Here is an 11128-nt window from a genome sequence, read left to right on the forward strand (position 1 = left end):
CTTCAATACTCCAAAGATACGGCAAATCCCAAACTTATTTCCTGTATTTACTGTAAAGGGTCTGTATGAGAATTCCAGCTCCTACCTGCTATACTCTGCTTGTTAATAACTCTGTGATTGTGAGAGCTGGCATTTATCACATGGCTTTATTACCATGAATACTTGAGGTATTAGAGGTAAGATGCAAAAAATAAATCAATAGACAACAAAGTCATTCAGTGCTTAGTATAAAAGAAAAACTAAAAGTAGAAGAAAATACATGTAGTAGGAGAGGCAGTATAGATTAGAGTTAAAGGTGTGAACTTGGTTTTCAGGTCTAGGTGTGCTTCTTGGCTCCATTTCTTATTGGGTGCCTTTGAGCAGGCTTTGTGACCTCTCTCGTTTGTGTCTCTATTTGTAAAATGGGGATGGTAATAGTACCTGTGGGGAGTTGTAAAGCATGCAGTAGGTCCTGAATTGTAGCTCTTAGCAGGTATGGGTGGAAGTCATTTTTGCTTGTGCGGCAGGGTGCTGTGGCCCTCAGCCCCCGCATGCCGTCTCCCCTTTCCTTCTACAAGTGTTTAACTACTTCCATATGTGTTGGCTCACCTGCATCTGTTCCGGTTCTCTCTGGAAGGTTCTAATAGAAGACTGTATTCCTGTACTGAAGAGGTACGCCAAAGAAGGGAGAGAGTTTGATTATGTGATTAATGATTTGACAGCTGTTCCAATCTCCACATCTCCGGAAGAAGGTAGATTCTGTTCTCTTTTTTCTTTTTAACCAAGATAATGTTCATGGAAACGTTTTTCTTGGCACCATGTGAGAATGAAAGGATCTTAAGAGATTGTCTAGTAAAGTTCCTTCATTTATTAAAGGTAGTTAAACTGAGGCCAGAGGTGGGAAGATGGCTAGATTTTGCTTTGGTCAAATCCTGTTTTGCTATTAAATGAGAAAAATTAATTCAGTTGTTTGAAATAAGCATGAAATAAAATGACTCATAGTTACACCATTGAGACATTAGCTTGTTGGATAACTTATTTTTATATATTGTGATTTTTTTAACCTGTACTGGGACAATATGGTGACCTTTCTAAGCCACACCAGAGACAGTTCCCCTTCTCAGACCACAACTCGAAATCACTGCTAGCTTAGAATTTCAGTGTTCATGTTTTTTCTATTACCTTGTCTTCCTGCTGAGTTTCCAGACTCGGGTCACCACCTGATGACCCTCGCTGACCCTCACCCTTGCAGTTTCTCTCTTGAGATGTTGCTGCTTTCCCCCTTACTTAAAGCTGTTGTCTTTCAGATTTCAATCACTGCCTTTGTGTCAAATCTTTATGGGTATGGTGAGAACACTGCTACGTACATGCACATTTGCTTTTGATCTTGCTTGTGTATGCGTGTATGTGCACGTGTGTCCAAGACACAAAATATGTGACAGTATGCTGTCATTCACGAATAAGCCCTCGAATATTGGGTCTTAAGAAGCTCATGGCTATTTCTTTTTTTTCTTATTTTTTGTATTGTTGAATATTAATGTGAATGTTTGACTTTAGATGTTGTTTCTGATGCACATAAACTCATATTTATAAAACTTAATTTTTTTTTTTACATCCAGATTCCACATGGGAGTTTCTCAGACTGATTCTTGACCTCTCAATGAAAGTATTGAAACAGGATGGGAAATATTTTACACAGGTATAGACTTACTTAAGTGTTTTTTTCCCAAAACTCTCAAATTTTACGTTTTGTGCTTCACACAGCCAAAATACTTAGGAGACATTAACATAAAGACTAATGGTAGCACTATTTAGTTACTTGTAAAATTAAGACTAAATGAAGGTTAAAAGGGAGTGCGTATAGTATGTAATGGCTGTGTGCTCTGACAATGTAGGGATAGTACAACTACTAAAAATAGTGGTGAGTGGGGGAGACTGGGACAAGTATATGCAAAAATCTTTTGTGTATTTTCAGTAATCATGTTGGTGGTGATGGTATTAGTATTGTTATTCTGAGGTTGTTATATTTGTAATGTGGCATAAAGCAATTGAGCAATTATACAATATTTTAATTCTATCATCCCCAACATTGTCAGTATGGAAGGAAGTAGTTGAAGATGTAATAGAGAAGTGGATAAATAAAGCCGTATTATACTGAAAAAATTTCAAAGACAGACCAGTATAATTGGATTATGTTCTGAAGCAGTAAGTTTGTAAATAGCTGGCCTGTCATTTTTAGGGAATTAATGAGTTCTGTTGTGTCCTGTTACCACAACCTTCCGATTTATTAAACTTGGGCTTTTGGGCCTCCCTGGTGGCGCAGTGGTTGAGAGTCCGCCTGACGATGCAGGGGATACGGGTTCGTGCCCCGGTCTGGGAGGATCCCATATGCCGCGGAGCGGCTGGGCCCGTGAGCCATGGCTGCTGAGCCTGCGCATCCGGAGCCTGTGCTCCGCAACGGGAGAGGCCACAACAGTGAGAGGCCCGCGTACCACAAAAAAAAAAAAAAAAAAAAAAAAAAAAAAAAAAAAACTTGGGCTTTGGCTGTAGTATAAGCCGCTGTCACCAGATGGGGACACAGACTGTGATTCCCCCCCACCCCCAAAGTCTAGGGCAGGGGTCCCCAACTCCCAGGCCACGGGCCGGTACCGGCCCGTGGCCTGTTAGGAACCGGGCCGCACAGCAGGAGGGGAGCGGCGAGTGAGCCAGCGAAGCTTCGTCTGCCGCTCCCCATCGCTCACATTACCGCCTGAACCATCCCCCCACCTTCCGTGGAAAAACTGTCTTCCACAAAACCGGTGCCTGGTGCCAAAAAGGTTGGGGACCACCGCTCTAGGAAATTCTTAGTGGAAAAGCCATCAGCATAATTTCATAAACTGCTTTGGCTGTAGTATGAGTTGCTGCCACTAGATGGAGACACAGACCGTGGTTTTTCCCCTCATCCTCTAGGAGATTCTTAGTGGAAAAGCCATTAGCATAATTTTATAAACTGCTTTGGCTGTAGTATGAGTTGCTGCCACTAGATGGAGACACAGACCGTGGTTTTTTTTTTTCCCCCCCCTCATCCTCTAGGAGATTCTTAGAGGACAAGCCATCTACATAATTTCATAAACTGCTCTGGCTGTAGTATGAGCTGCTGCCACCAGGTGGAAGCAAATTGTATTTTCCTCATTTTCTAGAGGATTCTTAATTTTAAAAGGTTTGAAGTTAGTATTTCTTGATATGTAAAAAAATACATATATATATAAAACCTACTAAAGTCCTTAACATTTCGAAAATGACAGCAAAAGCAGCTAATTGATGATCCGTCTTTTTACTTGGTACAAAAATCCCTTGATTCGTAAGCAGAAGATAAACAGTATTGTACTCTGGTCCCTGTAATTAATTCTTCAGTATTTTCAGGAGAATTCCACCTCCCCCCCAAGTTTTTAAAAACATTATTATAGTTAAATGTCAAGAACTACTAGAAAGGTCCTAACTTTATTCTCCCGAGGAGGCATTTTTAAGCAGACCCCAGACAGTTTACGGGATCTGAGATTCATGGTGCCGAAAACAGCTTGGCAACTTAAGAGACACCTTGAATTAGTTTCCGTCCCATCCTGTTTTCTTCCTCCTCCCCCTGCACGGGCAATTAATCCTGGACCTTGCACTTGGTGAAAGTGTTGGTAAGCTTCAAGGGAACAGACAACTGTCGACGAATGGACTTTTTTTTTACCCTGATCATTCTTAAGAATGATTTTTAAAACACATTCTAGAACTAACTTTTTAAAAGCCAGGGGTCCAGGGGTCCGTAAACCATGGGCCAGATCTCATCTACTGCTAGTTTTTGCAGTTTTCTTGGCACACAGTCATGCCCATTCATTACAGAGAGTCCATGGCTGCTTTGGCTACAGCAGCAGCTTTGGAGCACTTTTGGTGAAAACTATATGATCTGCAAAGCCTAAAATATTTTCTTTCTGGCCCTTTATAGGAACCCTGTAAAGGGTTCTGACCCCTGCTTTACAGGAACTCTACAATGAAACCTGCTCAAACCAAGTGGTCTTATTCTTATAAAAGCAACCCAAATTTAGTGAGTTGGGTTTTTCATAAGTGGATATTTCTCAAGCAGAGCATATATTGATAGAATTTGGTTCTTTTTATGTTTCTGCAAATAGAAGTTTCATGGAGCTTAAGTTGGGGAGAATGTGAGGCTCTGGTATCTGTAATCAAAAGTGACTGAAAACAATTTGGATCTACTTCAAACCAGTCAGTTTGTAGTAGAGAATAGGTCCAGTTAGGAAGAAAGCGTGACTGTTTTCTTTTGTTGTATTTACCTGGTACACTGCTTCCTTGGGGAACTGCTGTCTCAGTATGGACAACTAATAGAAAGGCTTACTTGACAGATCATCCCCGCCCATTCCTAAATACTAATGATTTAGGCTTTGATAACCTGGCCTTTGCCAACCAACTTTTACTAAAAATCACCTTAAATACTCAAGGCTGTGCTGGTTTCTAAGAATTGTCCAAAAGATGTATTAGGACATGCTTCCCACCCTCGCATTCATTATAGTTGGAAACTCAAGGCAATCTCTTTTTATGATACCCAGGAATCCCACAGTATGTTGCATGGTTGAATGTGTCATATGGACCAAGGGGGCGTAGGCCTTTGAAGAAGCAGTAGTCAAGAGCTGCAGTGTGGTTTGACTCAGTATGTACAGATGTCATTCCCACAGTGTAATGCTTTCTTCAGCTACCACGTGGTATGCTCAGGAGATACCTTTAATTCACACCCACCCCCCTTCCCTGAGCCTGTAGCTTAGAAATGGAGTAAGGTTAAAGATGGGACAAAAATGTTGTTTGGCTTGTTAACTTGGTGACTGACAAAAGCTAAACGTTGCTGCCTAAAACTGCTTGCATCACAATGACAAGTTCATGATGTCACTAGTGTCACTGTGGCTGGTTGAAGACAGCCTTGTCTGTGGGCCACAAAGCTGGGGAAGGTGTCCTGGAATGTGTGGGGATTCATCGATCCACCGCTGGCAGGCCAGGGGAATTTGAATCCAGGGAAGAATTGCTTTTGTGGGACTAGGAGGCAGGTTCCCCCTACCCCCCATTAAAAAAAAACTGTAGGTTATTTCAAAGTACAAAAATATGTGTGTGATATTCATATTAGTTATGATACAAAGATATTAACTCCCCCGTCCCCCCGCAGTCGTGGATGTTACCAGTACGCTTGACTCGTCTGCATTCCTCCCTAATCCCCTCCCGCCTTCTGGAAGTAACTCATTTTTAGTGTGATTTTTTGTTTCAGTTACTCTTGTGCTTTCTTTATAGATGTTTTACACACGTGTGATCTGCTAAATCATCATATTGTTTTTGCTTGCTTTTGAACTAGATAAAAATGGTGTCATTAAGGAGGTATTCTTCCAGACTTTTTTTTTAGTTGCGGCATGTGGGATCTTTTCAGTTGCGGCATGCAAACTCTTAGTTGCGGCATGCATGTGGGATCAAGTTCCCTGACCAGGGATCGAACCCGGGCACCCTGCTTTGGGAGCACGGAGTCTTAGCCACTGGACCACCAGGGAAGTCCAGACCTTTTTATATTACAGAAATCACACAAGCTGTTTAAAAGATACAAACAGAACTGAAATCTATAGAGTAATAAAGCAAGTGTCACCCACAGCTAACATGAGGCAAGGAGAAACTTCTTAATTCTTTGCTATTAGATTGTTATTATGCATCCTCCATGTGTCGTAAGAAAAGAACAGTGTAGTTCCATTTAAATACATAGAAAAGTGAAATGTATCACATTACTTTTTTTGGGTAGGTATCTGTGGGTTTTTTTTTTTTTTCCTTTTTAAACTGCTTTTTGACAATTTTGGGGAAGCATAAATTGAAACTATCCTATTTCTTTACCACATTCTTTGTAAGGAGGACTTCCCATATACCCTCTGTAAAGAGAGAGTGTGGTGTCATTTTTCAGATGGCAAGGAAAACCTTGAACTGTGAACCTTGGTGGCATTTCCATTCTATAGCTTCCCCGGTAGTGAGGTATTCTAAAAACAACCGGGCAGTGTTTTCTATTTGTGAATCTTAAATTACACATGTGGTGTTTATGTACTCTCATGGTGAACTTGATGTTGAAACCAAATTATATGCTGGCCAAGGGCACTTTGGCCAGTTCCCACTGCAGGACCCTAGATGATGGGTTACTAAACAGGCTGGCACTGAAGGATGACGATGTGCTGAGCGAATGTGCTACGTTAAAACCGCCCAGGCCAGCCCTTGGAATAGTTCTGTCTACCCACTTGCCCGTGACTGACTGGTTCTTTGGTTTTGAAAGCCATCCTCAGGAACGCTTATATCACAGGCTGCTTTATTTGTGAATAATTTTCATCTTACATTATACTTGGCTATTTTGAGGCAAATTGATAGCAAAGTTCTTATGAAGGAATGTGATCAGCACATATATTTAGTTGTCTTCCAAATGTTAAGAACTTCAGAGGTTGGGACTTCCCTGGCGGCACAGTGGTTAAAACTCCACGCTCCCAATGCAGGGGGCCCGGGTTTGATCCTCGGTCAGGGAACTAGATCCCACATGCATGCTGCAACTAAGAGTTCGTATGCCACAACTAAGGAGCCTGTGAGCTGCAACTAAGGAGCCAGCAAACCGCAACTAAGGAGCCCTCGAGCCACAACTAAGGAGCCCACCAGCCACAACTAAGGAGTACATGTGCTGCAACTAAGGCGCTGGTGAGCTGCAACTAAGGAGCCTGCTGGCCACAACTAAGGAGTACATGTGCCGCAACTAAGGAGCACGCCTGCCGCAACCAAGACCTGCGCAACCAAATAAAATATATATATATATATATATATATAAGAATTTTAGAGGTTAAGAGGAAATAGTTGGTATTAAATACCCATCTTGTTTTCTAAATCCATTATGAAAAGCCCTTGGGGGAAAATTGTTCTCAAATGATAAACCCTACCCCAGATCTACTGAATGAAAATCTGCATTTTAATAAGGCCCCCTATGATTCACACATACATTAAAAATTAAGAATCACTGCTCTAGAATTACGCAGGTACTGTATGCATTCAGCAGATCTCCTGTGTCTTGGCCAGCATCTCTGATTCTCTTCACCTTTTTTTTTTTTAATGGTCATAGAGTGGCTGCTGCAGCTCCACATTTCCCATCTAAGTCGGAGACTGGAAGAAAGTTGAAGGAGCCAGGTCACTGTATTTATCCTTGATTGTCCAGAATCAAATATCACTTACATGTGGAATCTAAAAAATAATACAGGGCTTCCCTGGTGGCGCAGTGGTTGAGAGTCCGCCCGCCAATGCAGGGGACACGGGTTTGTGCCCCGGTCTGGGAGGATCCCACATGCTGCGGAGTGGCTGGGCCCGTGAGCCATGGCCACTGAGCCTGCGCGTCTGGAGCCTGTGCTCTGCAACGGGAGAGGCCGCAACAGTGAGAGGCCTGCGTACCTCAAAAAAAAATAATAATAATAATATAAATGAATCTATATACAAAACAGAAACAGACTCACAGACATAGAAAACAAACTTATAGTTACCAAAGGGGAAAAGGGAGGAGGAGGGATAAATTAGGAGTTTGGGATTAATACAAACTACTATATATAAAATAGATAAACAACAAGGACCTACTGTATAGCAGAGGGAACTATACTCAATATCTTGTAATAACCTATAATGGAAAATAACCTGAAAAGATACATATATATATATATTATATATAATAATATATATAGTATATATAACTGAATCACTTTGCTGTACAGCTGAAACTAACACAATATTGTAAATCAGCTATACTTCAACAATTTAAAAAAAGAACACATTTCAAGAAATAAATCTTTCCCAGCAGACTTCCACTATATTTCATTGAGCACTCCTACCTGCTGGGGAGACGGAAAAGGGGTGGCAAAAAAGAGAAAAATTAGAACAATGAAGTCAAGAGAAAATGTTTGATAAAGAGTAGAACTGGGTGGGCTTCCCTGGTGGCGCAGTGGTTGAGAGTCCGCCTGCCGATGCAGGGGACGCGGGTTCGTGCCCCGGTCTGGGAGGATCCCACATGCCGCGGAGCGGCTGGGCCCGTGAGCCATGGCCGCTGAGCCTGTGCTCCGGAGCCTGTGCTCCGCAGGGGGAGAGGCCACAACAGTGAGAGGCCCGCCTACCGCAAAAAAAAAAAAAAAAAAAAAAAAAAAAGAGTAGAACTGGGGAATATCCTTAGTGTATACATCTTGAATAGAGTTTTGTTCTCTTATGCCTTGAAATAAATCACAGATTTTGGGGGAAAGCACAGAGGTGTGAATATAGTTCTGTGTCAACATCTCAGACTCTTAAGAGGGTTGTAGTTTAAGCCATTCTGGAAATCAAGAACATTATCTTTTTGATACTTCATTCTCAACACAGTGGTGACTATTGGGAAAACGTATTTTGAATGGGTTATGTGTATGAATCTTTGCTCATTGCATGGTGTTGATACGACTGTGTCAGTAATGAGAAATTGGTCTCACTGCTTTCTGTTGCTTCATACTTGAATAATTTGAAATGGCTTGGTAAATGAGGTAGAAGGATAATGAGCTAATGGATCTATAAATAGCACTCAGTGCAATTTGTGAAAGTACAGAAACCTTATCTCATTTTCAGAGATGAACTTTTGTCTAAAGCTAGAATTGCTCATTTATTAGAAACCTTCAAATGAGTGGGATGCTCAGTAGGACTTAAGAATCCTATTGTTTGCTTTTCTCTCTTTGATTTAGGGGAACTGTGTCAATTTGACGGAAGCCCTGTCACTCTATGAAGAACAGCTGGGGCACCTGTATTGTCCTGTGGAATTCTCGAAGGAGATCGTCTGTGTCCCTTCATACTTGGAATTGTATCCTTTGACCACATCATTGTGTTGCCAAATCAGAACCTCCATGTAAATACCATGCCCGTTTAACATTTTAAAGAAACAGAATTAGTTGTATAGTACATGTAAGGCCCTGGTCCCCCCACCCCCGACCCTGCTCAGATGCTGGGGTGTGGCCTGACACAGCTTCTCAGGTGGTTTTAATGGTCTGGCACCACTGGTTCTCACAGGCAGTCCCCAGACCTGTGGCATCCCCTGGGAACTAGTTTCTCGAGCCCTGCCCCAGCCTGCCGCCCAGTGAGAAACACTGGAGGGTGGGGCCCGGTGACCTGTCTTGACCAGCCTGCCAGGAGATTGATGTGCACTTTAAAGCTTCAGAAGCCCCAGTCTAGACACTGTCCCAGCTGGAGCAGGCCGACTGAAGAAGCTCATTGTCCTTTTATGTTAAAATTACCCTACTTTAATATTAGTTTCTACACTTCACTTGATCCTGATTTGCAGTAGAGATAGAGCTAAAACTAATGGTGGGCGTCACAAAGTTAATGTTGATGTTCTCCATTAGTTCCACTTAGTAAAGTTAGTCCAGGGAAATAAGAAAAAAAAAACGGAGAAAACCCAAATGAAAGCATTGTCATTGGAAATTTATAGTGCATTTCTTCCTCCTAAAAACGGACTGTGGTCTGTAGAGCAAAGCTACCTGACCGGAGGTGGCAGGGTCTAGCTTCCTGTGAGAGCAGGTTTCATGGCTGCCTGCTAGCCTGAGCTCTGTGACCATGACAGCCCTCCAGGGAGGAGGGGCCGCCACGTTCCTCCTGGCCTGTGCAGAGCTTTGACGCCTCTCCCTGGCGAACAGGCAAGCATGTTCATCAGGGTTCCTCTCCAGAGCATTTGTTATAGCCAGCTCTTCTTTATACGTTGAAAGACTTCAGAAAGCAGTTGATGACACCTGGAGAAAAGGCTTTCGCCCTCTGGCTGCCCTCTGGTTCCTCTTCTTCTCCAGCCTTCCACCTTTCTCCCCCTTCTCTTCCTAGCTCCCTCCTCTCCCATCCCCCCCACCCCTCTTCTCACCTCCCTCTTGTCTTTGTCTCTCCTCTCCTCCTCATTCTCCTGTTAATTCCCCCAAACATTTTAGAGTCCTTGGAAGCAGAAGTGTTACCTGAGAGGATATTTGTGTCCCTTTAACCTTTTCTTTGCTCACCCACCGCCCTCCCTCCCCACCCCACGACTCACAGGTGGTGGGCATCCTGGCTGCAAAGTGCCCTTGTTTAAGAGGCCTTCATTCTCATGACCACAGTGCTGTAAGCTCTGAAGCTTTCATCCATCTTCCAATTTGTAGGCCAGTAAACAAATTTGAAGTGATGCCTGTTCTTCCTTGAATTACCTGTTCTTATTCCTTGACTCCTTGTCCAGGTGGGTATTTTACACTGTTTGGAAGAAAGCTAAACCTTGAAAATCAATTTCCCCTAATCATGTGTGCTGCAAATAGCCTTCCTGACCTTCGTATGCTGTACATGACATCGAAAAGAGTCAGGCAATTGATTGTGAATTCCTTCAAGTTTCCTTTTTTAAATTATTTTTTAATTTAAAAATCAAATGGAAAATGTATATTTTGATGAACTGGGGTGTTATTTTTTTGAAAGTCAGCTGAAGGATGATGAGACAGCACAGTGAAGGCTGCTAAATGCACTGAACCTCTAGAATGTGATCTTTGTTTTTGTTTTTGTTTTTCTGTGTGGGCTTTTTTTGTTTCTGTTTTGGTAGTCTTCGAATTTGATTGTTTGGAGGAATGAACATCATTGTTTTCTTCTGGAGGGGAGCTCTTGACGGGAGTTTCTTTTCCCCCCAAATTGACCTAGGTATTAAAATTTGGTGCTTATAAGGAAAGACTTTAAAAAATGAATAGCAATGCTTCGATTAAAATTACAAATGAGAAATTTCATGTGTCTGTTGTTTTATTTCAGCCAGGTCTTCTCTTTCTCACTTCTGATCTCACAGAACAAAGATGTCTCCTTGGTCTTTTTTTAGTTCTGTTATATCACTCGGTGCCATTTGTCTCTTTCTAATAGGATGGCCTTAGGGCCTTTTTTGAACAGCAGTAATGACTTCATTTACCACCGTGGTAAATGACACACAACCTATTACATTCACCAGTTCTTCATTATAAAATTGACCTAAGGATAGGAAAAGATTTGGCCTTACTGTAAAGTTGAAAGTCAGAAGCTTCTTTCTATTCCAACTCTTATTGGTGTATTAGATGTGAAAATAAAGACCACTTTGGAATGCTGCTGT

General features: G+C 42.1%; 1 protein-coding gene across 2 annotated transcripts in view; it reads left to right on the top strand.

The window, feature by feature from the left end:
* SMS (spermine synthase) overlaps nt 1–10767 on the top strand; it is a gene marked incomplete at its 5' end in the record, with an annotated part of 55065 nt that extends 44298 nt beyond the window's left edge. For both annotated transcript variants that reach the window (XM_079727724.1, XM_079727723.1), the window contains 4 exons: nt 617–731; nt 1599–1678; nt 8748–8863; nt 10250–10767. In XM_079727724.1, the coding sequence (XP_079583850.1) occupies nt 617–731; nt 1599–1678; nt 8748–8863; nt 10250–10289 (351 nt within the window). In that variant the 3' untranslated portion in view covers nt 10290–10767. The remainder of the gene's footprint in view (nt 1–616; nt 732–1598; nt 1679–8747; nt 8864–10249) is intronic.
* Nucleotides 10768–11128: the final 361 nt, after the last annotated feature.

This window comes from Hyperoodon ampullatus, assembly GCF_949752795.1.
Source record: "Hyperoodon ampullatus genome assembly, chromosome: X".
Lineage (NCBI taxonomy): Eukaryota > Metazoa > Chordata > Mammalia > Artiodactyla > Ziphiidae > Hyperoodon > Hyperoodon ampullatus.